This window comes from Fistularia commersonii, chromosome 30 (assembly GCF_037954325.1).
Source record: "Fistularia commersonii isolate RoL2024-O1a breed Wild chromosome 30, RoL_Fcom_v1.0, whole genome shotgun sequence".
Taxonomy (NCBI): domain Eukaryota; kingdom Metazoa; phylum Chordata; class Actinopteri; order Syngnathiformes; family Fistulariidae; genus Fistularia; species Fistularia commersonii.
This window is the reverse complement of record NC_141313.1, coordinates 9,222,192-9,247,196: the sequence shown is the minus strand read 5'-3', so window position 1 is coordinate 9,247,196 and position 25,005 is coordinate 9,222,192. Positions and strand designations below refer to the sequence as shown.

The window sequence follows — 25,005 nt, the reverse complement described above, 5'->3', positions numbered from 1 at the left end:
AGTTTTTAAAAATGGGTGGGCGCGCCTCATGAGTTCGACCAACCACTTACGTCATATGAGTTCAGTGGAACAGTTAAAAGACCCTGCCTCAGGGTAGGAGCTAAGGTGGTTCTAGGAACTGAGGTCCATGAACCCTGGTTCCCATGGAAAAACAGCCCCGCTCCTCAAAAGGGTTCTAGGATCTCCAAAAAGTTCCTACGGTATTGAAGGGGCTTCATGACCGCAAACTGCAGACGCTAGCATGCGAGAACCACATGCACTTCTCGGTATCGATACCTCGACAGGCAACATCATGCTCGTCTGGGTGTATCTGGACAACAGGGAATCTGCTGAACCTGCCTGCTTGACTACAACGTAATGGGATATTCCCCCTGGGTAATGTGCACGTTGCGTGTTTCCAATGCAATGCATTCCTGCAGCTTCATGCCTCACAGAAAAAAATGCTTCGGCATACTGCAAGATCCCCGAAATGCTCATTCTACAGATGTTGCATCGAGACGCCGTAGCTCAGCGCCGACAAGCTCTTTTGTCTCAGTCCGTAACGCCTCTAATATATGGTATTTCCACAGACGTCCTACATGTCAGAGACATGGTGACGCCGAGGAAGGGCGAGGGAACGGCTCAGATGGGTCACGCCATTTGCTACTGGCTCCTGAATAGACCCGACCACCGTTCCTTTACTCGATACGGCATCGTTTTAGCCGGTGAACCTCAGGAGGAATCCGGTCGCTTTGCTTTTTAGCGTCGAGAGCGCGAGAGGAATTCAAGCAGTCGTGATGCCAGACCCCGCCGTCCAACTCCCCCACGGACGTCAAACGGGCCATTTACCTCTCAGACGTTGAGCAGCGGCAGAAATATGCGACTGCGCGAGCCTCGCTGATGTGGCGGTAAACACGTCAGCCCCGCGCCTGGAAGTCATGAGAGTCGACACAGAGGACAGACCGCCGCAGAACGGATGCTGCGAAACAGGGCCTTTGTTCAACTCATTCGCTCCCCGTGCCTTTTTCCTGCTCCCCGTTTCCCTCCTCTGTTTGCGTCAACTCGCTCATTTCTCCCCCTCCTTCTTTGTGACGCCGTTCTATTTTTTTCTTAGTTAATGTTTTAAGGAGTTTAAAACTGTTAGATGATGTGTCTTGGGGCGAGATTGCGTTCCTCCAGATTCCTCTTTCCTCTGCTCTCACAGCAGCAAATGACACAAAACCTATACATTCCTGTCGTCTCACGCACAGGTGAGATCTGTGAGAACCCGAAAAGTCGACTTCACACGCCGGAGAAAAATGTATTCGCTTAAATAGATGAATAACAAATAAAGACATTCTTATCTGAAAACAGCAGATAAGAAAGAGTCAATACAACAATTGTGTCATCATTACCGCCATAATTCATTCATTGTTTATTGTGCGATAATATAATTGGTTGATTTCATTATTTATGAGTTCACAATTTACTTGTACCTTATTTATCTTTAATCTTGAAACCATTTTACAATCTTTGTTATCAATATTAATGTATTCCCGCTCAACTCTTCCTATTCATTTATTTTATTTCTTCCTCTACGGAGCATCTGAGGCCACTCATTTTTCTCTGGGATCAACAAAGCATTTCTGATTTTGAGCATGTCTGAAAAGCAATAGAGAAAATATAGTCCCCCGACCAGAGCAGCTATTTCGATCATCTTGAAATCTTTACTTTCGCCCTGGCATAAGCAGCTCTGTGTGTTTTACCACGTGTTGTCAGTGGGGGCCACTGCTGCACAGCGAAACTTCAACGCGACACGTTAATGCCCTTCAAAAAAAAAAAAAAAAGGAATCTGATAGTTTTAGCATAATTCCTTCAAAATAAATCAATAAATGAACACGCGGCACTGAATTTGCTGCAAACTTGGCCAGCTATTATTTGCAGCAAATAAGATCTGGCTGGGTTTTTGTTTTCTTCCCATGAAGAAGAGGTGGACATTATTTGTTTGTCATTTCCTGTGCTTCCGGAGAAAAGCGATAGGAAATGAAAATAGATTTAAGGGAAGGAGCTCCGTGACCTGCGCTGCGGTCAAATGGACGATTTTCTCCGGTTTCACATGCGAGAGAGAACAGATGAGTGGGAAGGGACGGAGGGGAAAAGAGCAATAAAACACGTTTATGGTAAAAGATAAGCAAAACTAACAGGAGCGCGAGTAAACGGCGACAAGAGCAAACACAATGAACGAGGGATTAAAACACAAACAGGCTGCTGACATGCTGGAACGGCCCCGTCGCCTCCGCGTCAAAAAATAATGATTTCATTCATTCGCCTCGGACAAACACCGCCGTTCTGCGCTCTCCCCTTCGCTCCTTTCTCTTGGCCTTTGTCGCCCTCGGCCCCCCTCCTCCTCTCTTTCTCTTTTCTTTCTTCTTCCACCGCTTCTTCTTTCCCATTGATGTGAACAAAGTGAAAGGGGAAATGGTCCGGCGTGCGGGGGGCTGCAATCTGGCCCCGCTCACGCCCGCCCACTCCTGGAGGGACGCTGCCGGGCGGCGTGGAGGCGGGGAAGACCCTGGAGGCTGGATAAAGACCGGCATCCGTCCCTCCGCGCCGCTGAGGGGGTTAAATGCAGCAGCAACTTCAAGCGCAAGGGCTTCCTAAAGGAAGAACCGCGTCCCTGGAGGAGCCCTGCCATGATCCAACTGCGCCGCTCTCACATATAGGTGTGAGGAAAAAGACCGTGGAAGTGAAAGTCGTTTTTTTTTTCTTACAGGGTAAATTTCTACGGTTTTGTTTTCAGACTTTGTCGAAGGCCATGGTTTCCTCCGGCTTATTTGACATGCTGGAAATCACCCTGTGCCGTGGTTTTTTGTTTTTTTTTTGATAATCTAATGGGGAAATTGGTCTGGTTTTAAAATTTCCTCCAGCGACCCTGGCAAAACAAATTGTATGTTTGTATCACAACGTGACTTGAGAGATCGTGGGGTCGAGGCGGGGAAGGTCCTGCGGCATCACGCTGAATCACTACCAGCTGTTTAGCAGTGGACCCTGACCTTTGACCTCCCTCTGGGGTACATAAGAAACAGGTCTGTAAAAAAATAAAATAAGCTGTAGCTCTGCGTTCATATGATGAACCTCTGCCCGTCTGATGCACATGGATGTTCATTTTTGTGGAAGGATATTTATTCACAGAGCGAAAAACATTCAAACACTACCGTCAAATCCATCATGGAGGTTGATTCATTCATTCATTCATTATCTTTGCCGCTTGTCCTGCAGTCAGGGACGGAGGGGCTCTGGAGCCTTTCCCAACTCCCCAGTCAACCACAGAGCCACATATAGAAGACTCTCTAATTCACAGATCATATATCCGCCCTTGCTTCTGCATCATGTTGGAATACACTCCAGAACATTCTGGCTTAGATCACTTTGATGATTCAGCGGTGGCGGATTCCTATTGATTCCTTGTTTACAGTTTCGATAAGAATAAGCAACGGGATCAACTTTGTTTCATCGCTTCTCCTCCGCCCTCAAGGTAATTAGCGTCCCTCCTCTCCTTTTTCATAATACTCCGAAAAATCTCCCGTTGTGCTTGCTACAGAGAATGGTGGGTCCCAAACTAAAACAATGCACCGTGACTAATGCAGTCCGCTGTGTATTTCTACCCCCCCGTTCTGAAAGCAGCCTGTGAACAGATATCCACGCTGGGGGCGGGGCTCTTTAGCTTCAGAAAGGATATTAAGAACACAAGATTAATTCAGTGCTTCTGCGGTGATACATTTAGCAGTCGAGCGCTGGAGTCAACCGCACACCCTACGGCGGTACAAACCGTATATTCCCATCGGCAGCATTTCACAGTCTTACATAACAGCAGAATTTTTTTTTTTTTTTGTCTTACTTTACAAAAACACACAAACACCAAACGTGAGTCTGGGCCCCTCAAAGCTCAAGTGATACAACTGGGTCACCGTGAGGAAAAGCAACGGCGTGACGTCCATCTGAAGATTTGTCTGTAAACACAGAACGCCATCCAGAAGCCCCAAGAGCAGGATGTCTTGGCAAAAGAAGCAGGTTATTGTTTGTGCATTTAAACTGATTAAAATTTGGAGATCATTCATTCAAATCTATCAAACGGTAACTTACGAGACTGCCATATAGATTTTAAGTTATACGGCAAGTGAATACTGTTTGCTCTCAAGACACGGCATCTGAGGCTGAATTAACATTCCCATAAACCGGAGCGGTTTGTGTTTACTGCCGCCCGAAAATGAATATTCATTACTTTATTTTAAAAATCCCGACGAGAGGTCAGGACAAGGAGACAGGGAGAGAAAAACCAGGAAACAGCGAATGTTCTGGTGTTTGCATGGATTTCGTCCAGGTTCTCCCTTTTCTTTCAACAGTTCAAAATCATGCAAGGAGGGTTCGTCGGAGAGCCTAAATTTCCCAGACGTGCAAAAGAATGAATGCTTGAGTGTCAGTACATGATATGTCAATGAGAGATTGAATGTTCAGATGGTGTGTGAATGACGGTGAATGGTTGAACAAAATTCCGAGAGCATGTATGCTCACGGAAGCAATGACAGAATCCAAAAGAAAAACAGACAAATGTAAGGAGATTAAAATGAAAACGCCAATGAATCTTTTGAGGAAAAAAAAATGGATGGACTTTTCCTTACTCGTGGATAAACATTCGACTCTGAATGGAATAGCTTATCATGGATTATTCATTAAAATTGTTCCGACAAAACAAATCAAGTTTAATTACTTCTGTTCAAATAAAAAGTCACACTGCTCGGTACAAATGTCTATACGAGACTTAACTTTATTCCAGCCATTCAAATGTAAATGTTTCACTTTTCCACGGACAGCCAGATATTTAAGCGTTAGTTTTCACTCGTTTGGTATCAATTTGACACCCCGGACCTCAGACTACCTCAGGGAACTTCCATTAGTGTGAGTCAAAACACGAGAGCCGTGTGTTGACCTGCACCACCACTGTCAGCACTCAAATCATCCTCACAGTCAGCAGTCCCTTCCAGACACTCAAAACATTTGTCAAACAGATCAACCTCCAGGTGTTGACACACCAAAAACCATTTGTGCGTTCACTCTCCCTCGTCTTTATGAGGACGCGCAGCATTAGGATGGAATGACGCGGCTGTCAGGCTGATAAAAAAAAAAAAAAAAAAAAAGCTGCGTCACTGTTGAAAACAGGTTTTTGGAAGCACCCAGAAGGCGAATGTTATGTAGGCACGGCGGAACAGTTTACACGAGATGATACATGAATATATGTCAGTCTTGGCAGGGTGTGGAGGGACATGGGGGTTCATACACTCGTGGCCTTGGCTGTGCGTGAGTGTGTTTACCCCTCTCTGCCTCGTCTGTCGGATTAACTTTTGAAAGTGCAAGCCTCGACTGGACGACACCGCTGCTGCGGCGCGGGCATGCGGCGCCAGCTCACATGCACTATTAATGCCCTTGCAAGTGCCTTCACTCGCAACAAATCCTATGAAAAGGTGAGGACGGTAGAAACCCGACGGAGGGTCGATCAGCGCCTCGGTTTACGTCCTTTCATTTACGCTAGTTACGGCTGTATCTGTTTCCCTTGCAGCTGACGGCTCCAGCACAAACATTGGGAGGATTCTCACTGACCCGCAACTCCGAGGGGAAAAACGCTGGCGCCGATGACAAATCATAACCAGACATGGGTGTTTTTGTTTTGTTTTTTTTCCCCTTCAAACTTTCAAGCTGAAACAGAAACCACTGGCAGTGAACGTGCCGTGCCGTTCCCGCCGATGCCACTGGAGTACACGCGAGCTGCATCCATGGCCGAGCGCTATTCCATGTTCCAGCATGTAAGCAGCCATTCAGCCACAGGGTGACCTGATTTTTGAGAACCACAAGACGTGAGGACAAACTCACAAACACTCACACTTAAAAAAAAAAAAAAAAATTAAAAAAGGGACAGTCTGTGCTTACCCGCACCCTAATTCAATATTCATAGCATCTTTTAAAAATATCCTCACTTCCAGGATGGAGGCGGAGGGCAGAGGCCGGCTGCCATCTGGCTTCGAACGAGGAAACGTCAACGCATGGGATGGAAGCGAAGCCTTTGACCAATTTCAAACGCGTGTCAGTATAACCTTCCTATCTCATAATAATGTATCGAGACAAACGGCAGCGGAAAAGCTGACAGACAAAAATGAATGTGATTCTGTGAGAAATTAAATAGAACGCTATGCTGATCTTTAAAAGCCACCAATGAAATGCGGCAGATTGGATCAATAAGGAAGCCGAAAGAAACAGAAGGTTGCATGCCCGTGGCGCCCACTTTCTTCATGAACAGATCCAAAATATGAAAACCGCTGCTGGACTTTATTAAACACGGTGGGGGCCATGTTGATCCGGAAATACTAACATGGGCTCAGGCCTGTGGAAAGGGGGGGCGGTGAGACCGTCAGAGGAAAAATGAACATTAGAATGAGAAACAGAACCGTTTGAGGACGCCACACTTACAAACCTCCGATGGATAGATTTTAATCATCAATAGGACTGGATGTCTTGGAGATTCCAAGTCGCAACCGACAACCAGGTCAACTTTGAGGTAGATATACTTGAAGACCACCGTCATCAAACCTTTTGTTGTGATGTAACCTGTGTGTGCGTGTGCGCTAAACTGTTTCTATCCACATGTTCACACTCCAAACCTCAAGCTGCCTCTTTAAGAGCTAAAGAAAAGAGACCCAATTTCCCCTCTCCTCCCTCCTTTCGTCATGTTTGTTATTTCAGGAATGTTCCCCGGCCTCACTCCTGCTCTGTTCTGCTGCATCACTGCTGCGCGCACGCGTTCCCCCGTGCGCACGCACGCGTTCCCCCGAGCGCACGCACACGTAGCCCGCCAAGTTGCCCGGACACCTTCAGGACTTGGTGGATATCTTTCAGTGACAATCAACAGGGCTTGAAAAAGAGCTCGGGCAAACGCAACTTTATTGCGGAAATGTTACACACACACACACACACACACACACACAGAATATGTTCAGCAATGTGTGTGTAAAGATCGACGGTGACACTTGTCTCCTCGGGTGGAAAACTCACAAACTATATTTGCCATGGTCTTCCTTATCCTGTTTTTCAAGCAGAATGGTTTGTGGAAAAACAACTGTGTGTTCAGCTAATGAGTATGAACATAAATATGCAGAAGATGAATACACACAGCATGTGCCGGGCTAAAGAGACCAACAGCTATGGAAATCGAGGAGGATTTAAGAAAGGTGATCCACCAGCGAGCTGGAGAATCCAAACCTTTTCAGTTAGGAGACCCATTTCTCTTACCGTGGAGTCACATTGGAGCCCCTTAAGGGAAACATTTTAGGATCCTGCTTTGGATGTCGGGTCTCGAACAGGATCCAAAGGATCACAAGCAGCGATGACGAGAGAACAGCCGTTTCATCAAGATGAGCATCTTGATGAAACGGAGGCGGCGTGCATTGCGTTCACAATCAACTTTTTATTTCCTTCTCGATGCATCGCCCGAGGGGCCTGCCTTCGACAGAGCGTTCGCTTGTTGTCCCGTCTGCACCGCCGCTCCGTCCTGGCAAATCAATTAGCAGTTTTCTTTTCTCGGTAGCAGCCAGTCTCGACCTATCCACCGTGGAGACATCTGCGTTATTTGACAAGTCCAATCACGACAGTTGAAAGTTTAAAACAATTATCTTTTGAAGAAGACGTCAACAGTGACTCTTCCATCTGAAATCCGCCCTTGGTGCACTTTTGCCCTTTCTGGCTGCATCTTTGCCATCCACCGGTCTCAACGCCAGGCTTTATTGACACCCTAAACAGACCGAGGAGACGGTGAATAGTTGACAGACGCGGCCAACGCCTTTCCCGAGGTGAGTATCTCGAGAAAAGAGTCCCGACACCACATAAGCCTTTCCTCTCGCCCATGGGGGTCCACAGGATATGGGCTGAGGGCTCAACGTTAAATCCACATACAAGCGGAGCCTTCTGTCTATCTTCTAATTCTGCGCGTTTTTCGGGAGCCAAAAGCTGCCAAGCGCCGCAAACAGAGCAGTACCAGCTGAAGCTGGGGGGGGGGGAAGCAGTGTTACACGATATGTTCAAGTGTGACCGGAGAAGAGGAAGACAACATGGTGTTGGTACAACCAGGGAGAAGAAGTTTCTGAACACATGCCGGACACAGACCAGTGGCGTCTACTGCGCTGACTGTGTCTGAAACAGAATGCGGAATTACGATGTGATCTCTGCATTGCCCTCTAGCGGATCTATTGCAAAATAAAGTACGCATGGGAATGCGGGCGGTGACATTTGAAACGGACAAACCCGCTTACAAACGTAACGCGAGCGTGAACCAGCCTTAAAAAACAATGTCAATCATAATCGTCCGCAATTGAGGATGACCAATACATATGGATATATTATACATTTTAAATGTACTACAAGCTTTTTAGCAAGCTGATACATATGGTGATGCAATGCACTCTCACAGGCTGGAGAGGAAAAGTTCAACTGCAAATCTGAGCTGCTTACAAATATATTAATAACTTTGCTGATTAAGTTTCACTGACCGCCAATTCACCTGCATGAGAATAAAAAAAAAAAAAAGACTCTGGATTCAATGTTGTTTCTCAATGCGAAAGAACAAGCAATGCAATATAACAGTCAGGCAATATTGGTCATGGATAGATATGTTGATACATTTACCACTGCACTCGAGCTAGTACGTGACTATTACATCCATGTGTGCACTTAATCCCAGCCCCCACTCCCCTCCTGAATCTACTTTACACCTTCAAGAGCCGGTGGCCATCATCCCTCACACCCTCCATCCATGCATCCATCATCCCACCCCCACCCTGCATGTGATTACGTGCTTAGATGAAGAGAGGCCGAGTGAGGGAACGTCGGTCTGGGACGGAGGGAGGAAGGGAACGGGATTAGCAGGAGAGGGGTAACAGACGGGGAAATCCGGGAGACCTTCTATCGTGGAGGGCAGCGCCGCCCTCCCCCTCCTCTGTCCCTCTTTTTATTATCCCTACATTGGATCAGGCCACAGAACGACATGGAGGGCCTTTAAGTTTATAAAGGAAGGATTTCACCACTTGTCACAGTCCTAATGATCTCAGAGACCGATGACGATTTGTCAACCTGATATGTTTAAGCATCCAGATATGTTTTGAACTAAATGTGTGAAGCGCTGATGGGAGTGTGGGGGGGCTAGATTTTGGATTGAGAGCGGGGTCCGAGCACACAGTGAGCGCAGGGGTCTCCAGCCCTGCACGCTGTTGCCCTTTAGTGATTAGAGGGTGCAAAAACCCTCTGACAGATGGAGCAGGTTGAGCAACCTCTTTATACACACAGGCGCACACGCACAAACGCACACACGTGTTTAATTATTTACACGCATTCAGCAGCATTGTGTGCACATCTTTACTTGGTAAAACACTAACAAGCGGGCACAACAATGCACAAGCAGGAGCTGCAATTCCAAGATCTAAACTGGAAGCTAACAATACTGCACTCAATACAGATTATCCACTTAATGTTTGTGCTTTTCCTGAAAAGGGTATCGATACGTGGATTTGTAAAGGTTATATTCTTATTTTGTCCTTTCATTAAAGATATCAATGAACCTTCGTATGCGTGCGTTAGCTAATACTGATGATGGGTCAACTTGTAACAGGGTTAGGGTTGCAGACAGAACAGTTCAGGCAACTTGTAAAACCAGCAATGAAATAAAAGGTCTTTGGGGGTTAAGCATCTTAAATAAGTCACTGGTCTGTATCATGTCGCCCATTAGGACCGGCATAGTCAGTCAAAATCATAATGTCCTTATTATGGTTTTCGTGGTATGTGAAAATGGCCGACTTATTATGCCATTTAATTTTCTCATAGCGACGCACTGAAAGTACTTGGATAAATCCGGGTTCAGTAAAAACCGTGCTGTTGACATGCAGCACAGAAATTAGCAGATTTCAGCCCATCAAAATAACCAGTGGTTACCTGAACAGAATATGACACACACACGCACACACACGCACGCCAAATATAATTTTAGAATTCCTCAATTGGGAGCAAAGCTTGTTAAGACAAGTGGCTGGAGCGGCAGCAGATTAACCTCCCGCTCTGATTACTGACCCGCTAACAATGGAGGGGATGGGAAATTGAGAGACAGAACGGATATTTTGGAATGCAGAGGAGAGAAAAGCAAAGCGATCAGGGGTAGAAAACACACCCTACGACTCCTGAATACTGAACTGCTTCTGAAACCAATGCCGGAAGTCAAAACTTGGGTCAGATTTTATTTATCTGGCGCTAAATCAAAACATAGCCGTCTGATAACACTTTCCACATGATCTGCAAAAACCCAACGTTCCCTGATCAGCAAGCACTTGGTGACAGCGGTGGAGAAAATCTGCCCTGTAGAAAGTCCAGGCGGAAAACCTGGACATATCGGAGCTGTACGCAGGCAACCTTCTGTCTCGACCGACCTTTTAGCAATAGTAACAGCGGCGCTAACAACGACCAGGAAATAGCCGGCATGATACAAGAAACAACTCAAACAAATAATGGCGGGCGCGTGGCGAGACGCCCTCTGGGAACATGCGAAATGAGAAAGCCCAGGAACCTAGGAGAAGATGTGTCTGCATCGCTGTCATGCATTGCTGAGTGCAGAGCGCGAGGAATATGAAAGTGAGGTGCATTGTGAACGTCAAAAAAACCAGAACACTCCGTTAGTAAAATCACAAGAGCGAGGATAAGTGTGTCAAAAAGAGCAATATGATGTTGTGTGTTTGATCAGGCGTGCGCAAGAATGCAGTTTCATCGTTGTATTATTAACACCAAGTGAGTCGGGAGAATATATTTAATAGAGTGTTACTACTGAGGTATGACATTTCAAACACACCAGTGTGCGCACAGTCAAATAAGGTAAACGCACAGGGCAGACAGGACCCAAGGCTACATGTTTTCAGGTCCTCAGCCTGCTCTTTCTGTGAATGAGATAAATATCTTAGCTTGGAAACAAGAAAGATCCTATTAGAGGGGTTTTGGCAGCAAAACAGGAAAAGGCAGAAATTATATCTTTTTTTCTTTTCTTTTAATCCTGGTTGTTTTTAGATGAAGCCACGAGCCATAAAATGTCCGGAGGCATTACAGTCAAGCGGTGTCAGATCAAACAGATGTAAGCTCAACTATAATGCGGCATAAATACATTCCCCCTAAAAAAGAAAATTTAAAAAAAGCTATTTTAAAGCCATTTTTCAATGTTCTTCGCTGAATCCTTAATAAATGTAATTATCTGCTTTTGCAGTGCTTATTTAATTTCCCTCTGGTCGTAACTTTGTGTTTTATGTGCTTTATGTTGCAAGCAGACGTGAGAGGAGGGAAAGGAGGAGGACGTTACGCCTAACAAAAAAGTAAAAAATAATAATAATAATAATAACAACAAGGCAAGAAGCTTAAGTGGAGGTGGAGTTGGGGGATTGTTGGGATTTTCAACGCCCTGCATTTCGATGAAAGACACTTAAATGCTGCACCTCTATTGCAGCGGCCGTGAAGGGGAAGGGGTTTCCTTTTCGACGTGCAGGTGCAGGGAGTGCAGGGAGAACCTCCACGAGGGGGGGGGGGGGGGGGGCAGGTGCGTATAATACCTGCCCGGCTTATTCTTTATCACCAATATCCCAGCTTATTCTTTATCACCAACATGTGTAACTGCAATCTGGACGGCAGTCATTTCATGCAGAGATTCAATCACACTCTGTGTCTCCTAGAGTGGAATTATAGAAAACAAAACCCACGTGCCAGACGGTCTCAATCAGTAAGGTAAAAACGTACCTACGAGTGGCAGCGGGCCTTTACGGCGGGGGGCCGGTCTGCTTCCACGCCATGATGTTGGTATAGTAAAGTGGCGGAATGGGATTAGGGCTGGGCCCCTGCTGGGGTAAGGATGGGGCCTCGTCTGTGTGACGTCCCGCCGGCACGGACCAGATTACCCCCCTCGCGGCCAGATTTCATAGAAAATCCTTGCATCCTAGCACCAATGTGGGCACGCGAACACACTTATTGACAAAAAGGCCTTGCAGGGTGTGATGTGACAAACAGAGCGTAGAGAAGGTGCGCGTAAACATTCTTATTTGATTTCAGAGCAAACTAGGACAGAGCCTTAAGCGGGAATAGAACTAACACAGATGAACCGACAAAAGTACTCAAGACCATTAGCGCGTTGAAACCTAAGGATTGTTAATAATAATAATAAACCTTGAGACACAAGCTGAAGATAATAGGGACCGGGCCTTCGCAGAGCTCTCAGGAGCGCCGGTCGGATGTCATGAGTAACAGGAGCTCACTGGCCGTGACCCAGAGTTCACAAACAGCCTGGATCTGTAAAACTCCTGGCTTTCATTGCGGCGCCCGTGTTAACTGATTACAGCAGCAACATAAATAGCATGTGACCTGAAGCAGCACATCATCTGAAGGGTTGGAGGTGAGCCTTTTTTTTTTTTTTCTTTGCTGCGCACCAGTCGGTGCATTACACAAATGGCGAGTGAATGAAACCATTGACAGCAACGCCGACGTCTATGCGAGATGCCTGAGTTTACAACGCCTGTCATCACTTTGGGCAAATTTAGTGGGTCCACACATTTGGAGACCGTGTGGAGACTTTACTTTGGGAAGTGCAATCTGTTATTGATTACTACTCTCCAAGGTAACGGACCCAATACACACACACACAGCTTCAGGTCTTTCCCTTGCATTGTGTGTTTAAGAAAGAGAACGGGTCCTTTTCCTTCCCCCACATGGCATCACAAATCATTTCCACTCCTCGACCACAACCTCCTAACACCGCCACAATATCGTGAAGTTTACAGTTCCTGGTTTCACTATCCAGCGATCGCATCGGATCCACACACCAAGGAGACCTTCATGAGGATAGGCTAAAGCTATTACCGGAAATATGTCTGTAAAGGAGATATGCATCAGATTTAAATCCCCTTTACTAAATGATATAAATGTGCAACACAGCAGGAAAGAGCAGAGCTCACAGGGTCTCGAGAGATCACCAGTTTGCCGCCACCTTTTTTTTTTCTTTTAAATAAAAAAGTCCTGTATCCAGTGGATTTCTGTCTTCTTCCATAATATCTGAGCTGGACATACCTGCTGATAATGTTTTTTTTCATTTTGAAAAAGGCAGTTTTGAACTGTAAACAACACAAAAGGTGAAACAGTAAGTTATACAGTACTTTGCTTGGGACAGAACGGGTGATTTACAGACAAATGTCACTTGCAATACCTGCAGGAGCCACATGAGTGACCCTTTATATGTACGGGTCTGAATGCACACACACCCATGCACATAGCGACATAGTTTGTGTGAATGTGTATGTGTGTGTGTGTGTGTGTGTGAAGAGTTTAGTGCGGGTAATGGTATTCGTGTTGAGCTGCCAGCAGACGTCATTGTACAATGCATGACTTTGTCTGGCCTACAGTGCTAAAATTAGCCTATTGAAACAAGCCCTGTTTGGTTTAAGCAACTTTTATAGTTGGGGAAAGTCATTGGGCTACAGTTACATGCGGAAATATTTTTCCTAACGCCAAGCCTATTGGTTCCCTGATGAGCTGATTTGATTTCATTTGCGTAATTTTAGTCAAATAGAGAAAGGAGCGTCTGTAGTTTGGAAGCGCCAAGTTTTTCTGGCGTACTAGAACCTAATACCTCAGAGTCCTTCCCTACTGTGCAAGCCAGTGTCCCACAGTGAGTGCAGTCAGCTGAGAGTCACAGTGTGAAGGAATTGGAGCAGATTAAAAGTCATTCTGCCTCTCAGTCACAAGCCGGGGTCGACTCTCACAGCCACTCAGCACATCCTTTCATCTCGTGGGATTTAGGAGCGGCAAAGAAACCTGGCCTTTTAATGACCGCTTCAAAACACGGCCCGGTACGAATATTTGCGCCCGGAGTTGTGATGGTGACCTTATCAAAAAATCAACAGAGCGAGCTGAAATAGAATTACGTGACTTTTTTTCCCCCAGACTGATGAAAGTTAATTCAATGAGATTCGATCATTCATCCAAGTAGGAACACAAATACAGGTAGAGAGCGCCACACACGCTTTCATATAAAATCAGATAGATAATAAAACAAGCTCCACAGTGGCAACAGGGTTAGTGCTTCCACCTCAAAGCAAGAAGGTCCCTGGTCCAGTACAGTGAAGAGAGCTCACTGTGTGGAGTCTCCATGTGTCTGCGCGAGTTTCCTCCGGATTCTTTCCTCCCACAGTCCAAAAACATGCAGCAGCTCCATTGGAGATCCTAAATTGCCCAGGCATTCAAAAAGGTTGTGTGTCTGTACATGACACGTAAATGAGAGAGTGAATGGTTGTCTCTATGTGACAAGTGACTTAGAGAGTCAATGCAGCACCTCCCGCGATTGTAGGTTAAGCGGTGTCGAGAATGCATGAATAAACAAAAGAATATAAAAATGGGTAAAGAAATGAGTCAGATTAATCGTGAAAGACACCCAGCATCTGCAAATTAAGCTCTAATTCTACTCCGTTGGGAATAAAACAAAACGCTAAATACTTTACGAGGATTTGCCAAAAATGGCATTGATTAACTCTCCGTGGAAACCGTCAAATCAGTAAAAATGACAAATTTCCCAAAAGACCATGTCGCCTTTGAGGGAACCAATCCGCCAAACAGTGTGTGTGTATGCATGTTTGCTTCAGTCTGTGTGTGTGTGTGTTGAGTAATCGATGCTCTGTGCAGGCTGACCGCTGCCTCCTGTATTGCTTTTAGAGCAGCATCCATGATTAATTCATCAACTGGTCCTCTCACTCCCTCTCCTGTGTCTCTCTTCATCTTGACAGCTTTGCAGCATTTAATATCCATCACACCCATCACCAAATACCCATCTGAGGAGATACTTCTCAACGATAAAGCCAATAAAACAGCCAGAAGCCAGTTACTATAATTAGTCCATGCTATTCACATCTCAGTTCATTGCGTAGGACAATGCTAAGCCAGCGGTCCGAGACGAATCCATTGTGTGCAATGTTTACACTAAAAGAAAGGGAAAGAAAAAAAAAAAAAAAAAAAAAGACAGCAGACAAGCCTGGAGTTCATATCTGCTTACACTGCATTGTCTTCACATGCTGACATGACTGCACATGCGCACGCACACAAGCACACGCGGTGCTTGTGGTCATAAATTTTTGTCTGTAGATTGAAAGTGGTGAGGGGACATACAGTAACCGATGCAATGCTGTCTCTCGCAGCTGAGCTAATCCAAAATATGTACTCCAAAAATACTGTTTCTGGCTTGATGTGTATGTGTGTGTGTGTGTGTTTGTCTCGCAGAGGTCCCACTATTATTGTCTTTCTGCTGTTTCTTTAAGAGAGCCGTGCAACTGATCCAAGTAAGACGTGCAGAAGCCCTGCAACCCCCTTCTCCACCCAGTTTCCTATTCTCACTGTTAAACAGGGAAAAGGATTTAGACAAATTATTATTTTAGGTAATTGAAATACACTTTGTAAAGCTGACCTCTGCTGCTTTTGGCACAACTCAATCGCTGGAACTTCAGCCCGTTTTCAGGGCTGGTGAAAACTGAGTCCTTTAAGACGGGCGTGTTCCACGTTGTGCGGCGATCTTTAAGTCATTCCTGGGAAAAGTCAATTGGATTGAGGTCCGGGCTTCGACTCGGCCATCGCAAAGAGGTTGAACCACTCAAGAGTTGCCTCGACAGCGGGTTTGATGTGATTGTGCTTAAAAAGGTAGGCATTCCTTCCAGAGACAAATCACTGGTGACTTAAAAGAAAAAAACAGATTATAAAAGTGCATCGACTGGATTTTCCTGTGGGGAAGTTGTTCTCAGAGCGAAGAGGGGTCTACTGGTCTGCAGTACACTGTCCGTGAACTGCAATATTAGTCCACCTGTCTGGCCCCGGTGCAGGTACATAAGAAGAACACTGGTAGGAGTAACCTCCAATCCTTTACATCCAAATGTTACAAAGCCTCGACATAAATAACCATCAATAAAACATAAAAAGAGCAGCGGAGGATAAGCATAAGGTACAATATTCATCAGAGTTGAGGTGTCCTGCAGTGTAAGTGTCCAAGCTGCTGCAGCCACGCACGCACACACACCGGAGTGCAGAGCTGCCTTTTTTACAAAAAGGCCAGTGTCACACCTTGTGCTGCACTTTCCACAGGAAATATTGCAATGTTGTTACGCCTTGTATTGTGTATAAATAGTGAGGGGGGGGGGGGGTGGAAGCAATCACCGCATCCATGATCCAGCAGGCGAGCGGGTTACTGGGCCAGACCAGCGACTGTGCGGAAAGGACAGACGGATTAGGAGAACAAAGCGCTCGGTAGTGAGACGCCTGTGTGTTTACACAATGCAGCTCTGTCACCTGGCCCTCCACGGTCACCTCTAAATGACTCTTGACTTGTTTAGTCTCTTGACAGTTTAAGCGGATGACCCTCAATGGCAGGATATTTTTTGAGAGGTTCTTTGGTTGCTCAAATATTTCGTACGACGATTTGAAAGAACACTTTCTGGCTGAGCAGCAGTCTGGTCTTCATTGACATTGTATCAAACACACAGATGGACTTTACATAAATATGACCCCTGAGGGTGATGAAGGGGATCAGAGCTCATTGCCTTAGAATATTTGTCCCGTGTTTATTTTTTATGAACTTTAATTGTTGTGGTATAAAAAGTTCTAATTTTGGGACACTGGAATTAAATACAAACTTATTTAACAGTCGCCTTTATCTTTGCTGCGTCAGACCCTGGTTTACTGAACAGACTGTGGTTGTATCTGTCTTAAGGGGGCGGTTCAGCTCCAAACCAAAAATAAGACAGAGGCTCAGAAGTACGAAACGGTTACACTTTTTTTTTTTTTTTTGGATCAAACTTTGCACATCAATGCAAATTTGAGGAGGAAAGTCAGCGGCCGCCGCACATCACTGGAGGAAAGCAGCAAAGATGTGGGTCAGCCGTGCGGCGTTCACTGTTACAGTCTACGCCCAGTGGCCACTGTGAATGCAGCCCCCTGTCTGGTGCTGAGAGAGGAGAGGGCTACCGCTGTTGCACACACACACACACACACACACACACACACACTGAAGTGAATATTTCACACTCGATGGCTCAGGACCTCGCATTCAACTCTATTTTCTCTTCTGACACACGAACACGGACAATGACGCGCATTGATTATCTTACAAAAAAAAAAAAATCAGCTGGGTGCTGGTTATGTAAGAAGCTGGAAGGCTGAAGAGTGGGGGCCCATTGTGAGCTGCGAGTGGGGGAGAGGAGAGACCTGGCATAGAGACATCCCAACCGAAGACTAACTTCTTATTACCTACTGTACATGCCCCTGCTGTTTTCACGTTTAGCCGATATGAATATGGCAGATCCGCTCTGAAAATAATTAATAATACTCTTATTTATGGTCTGCCGGGTCTTTTATTTCCCTTCCACTCACTGTGGTATTATCACAACTGCCATTATTTCAATTATAATTTGGAGGTGGTGATGAATATTTAGCTTTAAAAATGACTATTCTTTTGTCTCCGAGACCTTTTGTGGCTGTCGATGACACTGGCCTCTATTGTCAGTTCTTTTTGATGTAATGTTCATTTGATTTCCTGTGCATTAATATTTGTGGTTCCCTCTTGTCTTATTGTTCCGATCACGTCAATTTTTTTTAATTGCATCAATAACAAGTACTTTGTCCCAGCAGGGATGCGAGCACGTCCCCGCTCAGGAAATCTCCCATGCTTGAGAGACATTTGGTTCACCTTTTCCCTCCTCCTCCTCCTCCTCCTCCTCTTGTCGTCGTCATTGCAGGCTCTGCTGCCTCCCTCCCCCCGCGGAACGTGCCGCAGCTCTGGCTGCGTTTGCTTTTCCTGACATCGCAGTCAGGTGCTGCCGAAGAATGCGACCGAACCGGAAGGAGGAAGGCTGGGAGAGAGGCAATAATGAAGGGATCATGAAATGAGGCGAACGGAGGACATGCAAACTATAGGCTGCTGATCAGAGAGTTGAGATGGCGAATGATACAAGTGCGGAAATCTTATGGGTGTGACTGTGCCAGATGACAGAAAGGAGAAACCAAGGAAGAGATGGAGGTGGAGGAGGGGAAGTTGTGCTCTTGGAGGCAAAGATCTACTGTGAGATGAGAGCCGGGGCTAGGGAGCTGAAAGTGGAAAAACTAGGCCACATGGAAAAATCCAGCTGTAACGATCCAGCTCTCCGACCCGCCGTTAGCTTGCGTGAACATCTCTCTCCGCGCCACTGGCCTCAACACTGTCTTCCCTCCAAGATGCAGGAAAGTTGTTTTGATTTCAACCTTTTTATTTTTTCTCTCTGGCTCTTTCAGTCTCTCATCATTTCCTCCACTGAGACTCCAGCTGCAGAGCATAAGCCTTTTTAAACCCCCTCTTCCTATAACTCCTAATATTTCTTTTCTTCCCTCCAATGTCACAGACGATCTCTGCCAATAACAGGCCGCCCGAGCGTGGAGCAGTTTTTCCATAATCTCAAGGACTAATATCTCCTCTGAACCGGATCACGGCTGCGAAGATCTGACATCATGCCGGCAAACGGGCCAAGTCGGAGACGCATCTTCGATAGAACCGGGGGACGCTCGGTCAGCTGAGCAAGCAGGATCAGGACGGACAGGTATAAACATAGACCTGGAGATCCAGGGAGAGACTCCCTGCTGTTTCCGGTCTCTATACAAATGTCAGCCGCTCTGCATCCTTCCTGTTTTCGCTGACCTCGGAGTGTCAGAGCCGGAGGCTTTCACCTCAGCGGTCACCATTGTGAACTGGCACTTGTGAAAAGTAAACACATCCTCATATAGAATATCTTATCTGACACGGGGCCGTCTAGATGCTGAGTTGCTCACTCTCAGTTGCCCTGCGTATTTCCACACAACCGTGCAGAATTAACAGATGATATTTCAGTTTGGAGTCCCAAAGTCAGTTTTTGAGCGACAACACTGGCACTTAATAAGTAACATCTGTTGATGTTAAACTGACATTACTGCAAGTTAATGCTTTTTGCGCAGCTGGTTGTTACACACTATAAAACAGTACTGTTTGCTGAATGTTATCTTTAGAAAGACACTATTTACTTCTTTACTTGTTCTAAGCATTATCACAGGGTGTTTAAAGTCTGTAACACTTCCTCTGAGAAGACACCAATCTCTTTAGAAGAGTAATGCTGGCATAAAGGTCCAACTCTGTCAGGAAGTATCAGTTTGTATGTGTGTGTGTGTGTGTCAGGGCCATCCGTGCTAATTTACATTAAAACTGCCTGTGTGTCTACATGAACTAATGTGCTCCACTTTCCAACGGTACAGATGGGCAGAGAAAAAAAAAAAAAGAGGTGGAGAATGATTCCTTTGCTTCACTGCCATAGCAGTTTAGAGAGTCCGCACACACACACACACACGCGCACAAACACACACACGGAGCGTGATCTGGCTGAAGCTGGCACTGCGGGTAGACTGATGAGCTGAGGTGTTAAATACACAGACAGACGACCGTAAAGCCTTTCTCAGTCAAAGATTTGCTACATTGGTCGACCCTGCTGGCCACACACACACACACGCACACATAACATGTATTATAGATGGCTGTTTGCCATCTATATCCTGAGTTTATCCAGACTTAGAATTAAGATATCGGCACGCAAATCCAACATGAAATTAACTGGGTTTTAATGAGTGTAATGAAAACCTGTTTATGCTAACAATCTGCCAGCGAGGGGCTGACTTTAATCTCACACACACACACACGAGTCTATATTTGAGAAGGGCAAAGTTATGGCGGTTGGTTTCTTATTCTCATAAATGTACAATTGTTCGGTTTCCTGCCAAGTTTCCTTCGGGGCAGTGAATGCACACAAACTGAAAACAATATACTTTGACTTCGGATCATTTACGAAAAAAAATGATGGCGAGTTTGTGTGTGATTGTAATAATTATGGAGCAACTTGAGGGTTCTAAGGCTTCACTCAAATGTTGCTGTCAATCTGCCCCAAACCATCTGCTGTCCCACTGACTTCCAGCATGTTTGTGTGTGTGTGTGTGTGTGTGAGTGAGTGAGTGAGTCAGGTCCCAGTGTTTTTCCATGTGACCCCGTCACTGTTGCTTTCGATATCCTGTCATTGTTGCACAGCGGCTCGGCGTACCGACACGAGAGCACGCGAGCCGGGAGACGGACAAATAGCCCCCCGGCCCCCGTGAATGATTTAAGCTCTATCAAATGTCCCTCCTCCTCTTACAGTCAAGTGATCCTCCACGCGGGACGCCAAGTTCACATTTCTTCCTCTATTCTTCCTGACAACTGCCACAAGTGACTCACGCACAGCTGACAGGGTAAAGAAAGCTCAGAGACAAACACACCGGTTTACGGGTCATGCTGATGGCGAAAAATAAGTAAATATAAAGTCGTATGGGAGGGTACGAAAGCAGGAGAGGGACAGGAGGAAAGCTACCAACAAACGTGAGCAGTGAACTCCGCGTTACAAAACAACAAATCAAATGTGCTGCTGAAGAGGAGTGACTCAGGGAGACCACACACATCTGACAGCTTTACAGGCTTAATATGGCCTCGGAAAACAGACCGTATGTCTGATGACCTCGGCAGTTCATCCGCACATTTCAGTAATTTCTGTCGTCTATCAGGATTTAGCGTCTCGGGAAAAAAAATGACGGATCTCTTCGTACAGTTTGTGTTCTGACCTGTATCTCACTCCAGAAGCCTACAGTCTGACTTTAGATTTTATGAGTGATGGCGGAATTCATCAACGCCATGTTGACTTTGCAGAGCTGCAAGAAGATCCCTCATTCTAGAATAATATTCACAGTGACTTGGCTTTACATAATAAGGTACATCTGGATCCAACCTCAAACCACCCATGGATTACTGGTCCTGGTGGGGGATCCTGTGTTTACCCTTTAAACGCATCCGGGGGCTTTCCGATATATTGATCGCAAGATCCATACGAAGGGGCGGCAGCTGGTGCCTGAGGTTATCGACAGGCCCGACTGACCATCCGTCTCGTTTTTCTGCCGCCATATGTTAAGATTTCTAATAGACCGCCAGGCCCCGGGAGACCCTCATTCAACTCTGCAAACATGACTGGGCTCTCCTGCGGGAAATGCTATAATAAAACGCGCTGTTTATCAATGGATGAAACTCCACAGGACACAAACAAATACAATATGGTGAGCGGCTATTGACGACAAACACCTTGATCGATTGAGATAATTTGGTGCGGTGAGGACAAATGTACAATCCTGTGCGATAGAGGTACACAGAGAGTGATGAAGAGAACAAGGATTAATGGATCTCCTGTAGAAGTTCAACACCTTTACCATTTCGATTGTTCAAGCATTTAATGAGCTGTTAACGCCAGACACCGTCTAAATTCCCCATGTGTCAGGAAGATACAAGCATCTGTTCACCCAGACTGAAGTACGTAGTGGGAATTGCTTTCGCCCTGTATAAAAGTGTTGTTAACTTTATTTACTGCCTCTTACTCCTCATGCCTGCCGGGGCCCTGAATAAACCTCCTGTTGCAGGAAAGAGATTTGACTGATGTGCTGGGTTTCACAAAACGGGAAATTCCAGGAATGTTTGCTACAATTGAAATAAAGGCAACATTTACTGAAAATAGTCTGACTGTGTTTGTGTCATTTTTTTAAAAATCTGCAATTGTTTGTCTGACAGTGAGGGAGAACTTTTGGAAAAGGTTACCAAGAAACAAGTGCGACAAAATGAGGATGAAAGACAAGAAAAGCAGCACATGCCAACAAAAAGGCAAAGTTTACTGCAATTGAAGCTGAAGCTTAATACCTTAGCTTGAAGTTACTGAAGGTAAACCAGAAAATTTGCAGGAAAATTGCAGAAAAAATTTGGAAATGTTACCAATTGATAACAAATGAAAGGCAACTAATTGGCAAGCAGTTATGGCAATATTAAAAAATATATACATTATGCATTTAAAGGGCTAGTGGCTAGTGACTAGTGACAGCACCGGCTAGTGACTAGTGACAGCACCGGCTAGTGACTAGTGACAGCACCGGATTTCATGACAACCGCTGCACCCAGAGGTAACAATCAAGGTAATTTTGATGGAGACACGTTTATTTATCTAGTGTTTTCATACCTACAAATATCCTGATATCTGTTGCAATTTGGCTCTAAATATTTTGATGTTTTTTTTTTTCCTCCTCATTTCCCTAAAGTCCCGTTTTGACTCTCCTTCAATGGGTTTGAGGCTCAGGCTTACAAGCACAAAAACGCCGGAGTGTCAATGAAACTGTCCCCGGAAGCATCTTCATGCTTGTGCCATATTTTAGAGATGCAGATAGATAGATGGATGGTTGGTTGGATCGTGAAACTCATTTGAGCCTCCTCTGGTGTCACAATCACCCCCCCTTTCTCCCAGAGCTGGCTGGGTCGGTCCCAAAACCCAGGGAGTTTAGTTTCATTATGACGATCAATAATTAAAAGCCACCTTCTTTTCATCAGCGCCAGCATCACAGATGTGACCTGAGCCTGTTGGCTGCCTGCACCACCACCCCCATCACCCCCATCTCTCTATCCTTCTGACACACACACACACACACACACACACACACACACACACACACACACACACACACACACACACACACACCAAGCCCCAACCCTTCCCAAGCCCAGTCCATTTCTGTAGAGGCATTCATTTTTAAAGCACCCCTGTCATTGAGGATTATGAAACATCATCTGGAGGTAACAGCATAGCTACAGGGGGGAAACAGAAAGGGATTTTTTTTTTTACCCCCTCCTCAAAATATCCTGACAAGCTCAACCTTTAGAAAACACACACACACTTACAGGACAAACAGCAAACACTGAGGCCAAAGGAATTAAGAGGGGGGTGGGTGTGTGTTACCCCCCTCCTATAAGTCAGGACACTTTATAAAACTGTTGTCTGCTTGTTTCTGGAGACAAAAACAACAACGGCACACGAGTGTTTACAAACAACCGTGTGAAATATTTAAAAAATACTACAACAAATAAAATACCTGCTTCAAGTGCAATTAGAGCCACAGGGACCAGCTTGTTTATCCAAGATATTAACAGTGAAACTAAACAAGCTTCTGGTGCTGGTATTTCCTGGCCCGGAACAAGAAACCGCAGCACTCGTCTCAAATGTCCCTATTTCTGACTTTAAATGGATAAATTAAATGAGAAATATGTGAAATTGAGACCGGTGTCGCGGTTTTCAAGTTCACGAGTGAAACTTAGTGCCCCCCACCGTCCGCGGAGTGACACCTCCTCCACGCCGGGGAGTGACACCTCCTCCGCGGCCGCCTGCTTACCTTTGTATCGCTCCAGCACGTCCTCGTACGCCTGGGCGAATTCCTTCTCCTGGGAATGGTTGGTGGGCAGCAGCCCGGGGGTGAAGCCGGCCATGGCGGCTCCCGTTAACCCGCTCGCCGGCGGAGAGGCTCGGCCTGCTGAACGACCGCAGTCCTCCGGTAACGCTGAGCCCCGAGCCCGCCGCTGTCAACTCCCCTCCCTCGCCGGCGTCCGGTATCGGCGACGCCTCCGTCAGGCTAACGCATTAGCTCCTATTCCGAGCGGCTCGCGGTGGAAAGAGTTGTTCACTATCATTTAAAAATGGAAAAAAATGGGAGGGTAAGGGCGAAACAAAAGCCGAAAGCGAGTGCTTTTTCCCGCAAGAGTGTCGGTTACATAAACGCTATCTATCCATAGTCGGCGTCTCGGCGTGAGGGAGCGAGGGAACGCGAAGCCGCATCGCTCGGCGAGTGTCTCCTTCCGCCCGGCCGCGGCAGCCTCTTGTGCCGCCGAGGGAGCCGCGGAACGAGCACACACGCCCCAGATTAGCGGACGTAACCGGTGGGCTGGGTGGGTTTACGTGTCCGCTTCCCACCCTGATTCGGCGCGGCGGGTGGAGGGAGGGAAAAGTAGGGAGGAGGGGGCGGGCTCGGAGCGAATCTGTATCCGGGCTAGGGCTTCCTGTTCCCGGGCTTTGATCCGAGCAAAGCCGGGTCGAGATCCACGCACGCTGGCCGTGTTTATTCCAGGCTTCACCGTCCGTTCGCCGCGTCTGACTGAATGCTCTCCTCTTTCTCACATTCTCTTTCTCTCTCTCTCCTCCGATCCCTTTCTCTCCCTGCTCTGTCTTCCATCCCTCTCTACCGGCCACGTCAGGAACCTCCTCCGCGGGAATCTGGAAAGCCGGTGCGTAAAAACCCCCACTTACGGCGATCAGGCGCTGGAGGAGGAAAATGAAACTACGGCCCCACCTTCCGGCGGCTGCCGGTCAGTGGCAGGATTGTCGAAAAACAAACACCAGTTATTTACAAACAAGCTTTTTGTTTTTGTTTCTAACAAATACAATGTGACTGCTGGATTTACCGACATTTACTGACTTGAAGAAACTGTTGTGTTTTGATTTTTTTTTTTTACTTTACTATTTGGATGTATTGATATATTGTGCCAATGATATTGTAGCGAGTCACAAATGTTAGGGTTTATGTTCATGCTTGTTCTCTGTGATTTTGGGGGTTGCTGGGAATTTTGTGGGTGTGCTTTGGGGTGCAATGAATTCTGTTTTTTTTTTGTTTTTGTTTGTTTTTTTTACCTGGAATTGAGCAGGAACAGTTTGTTGTATCGCAAGCTTTTGTGGCCCACACCAGCTATTGCTCATTAAACAGACATTTTACCATAACACAGGTGTTTCCCTGACTAAAACGCTACAATATGCTTATCATTTTTATCGTTTGGGGTTTTGTGCTACCTATCTGGCTTCACTGTGGAGGGCAATATAATAATTTTATTGTACAGGGAAATATGCACAATAAACCCTTTAAATATCTAAACTCTGAGTCAAGAACCTGAATCTTATATGAGGGAAGGGTCTGTACACCACAAGCTAATTTCCATCAGCGGATGCCTCAGCAGGCATGGCCAAAAGTTTTGAGATT

At 46.0% G+C, this 25,005-nt stretch overlaps 1 protein-coding gene across 1 annotated transcript in view; it reads right to left on the bottom strand.

The window, feature by feature from the left end:
* LOC147216376 (plectin-like) overlaps positions 1–24,221 on the bottom strand; it is a 73,142-nt gene extending 48,921 nt beyond the window's left edge. Inside the window, exon 1 of the mRNA XM_086178414.1 lies at positions 23,374–24,221. Within this exon, the coding sequence (XP_086034540.1) occupies positions 23,374–23,467 (94 nt within the window). The 5' untranslated portion in view covers positions 23,468–24,221. The remainder of the gene's footprint in view (positions 1–23,373) is intronic.
* Between the last annotated feature and the right edge of the window lie 784 nt (positions 24,222–25,005).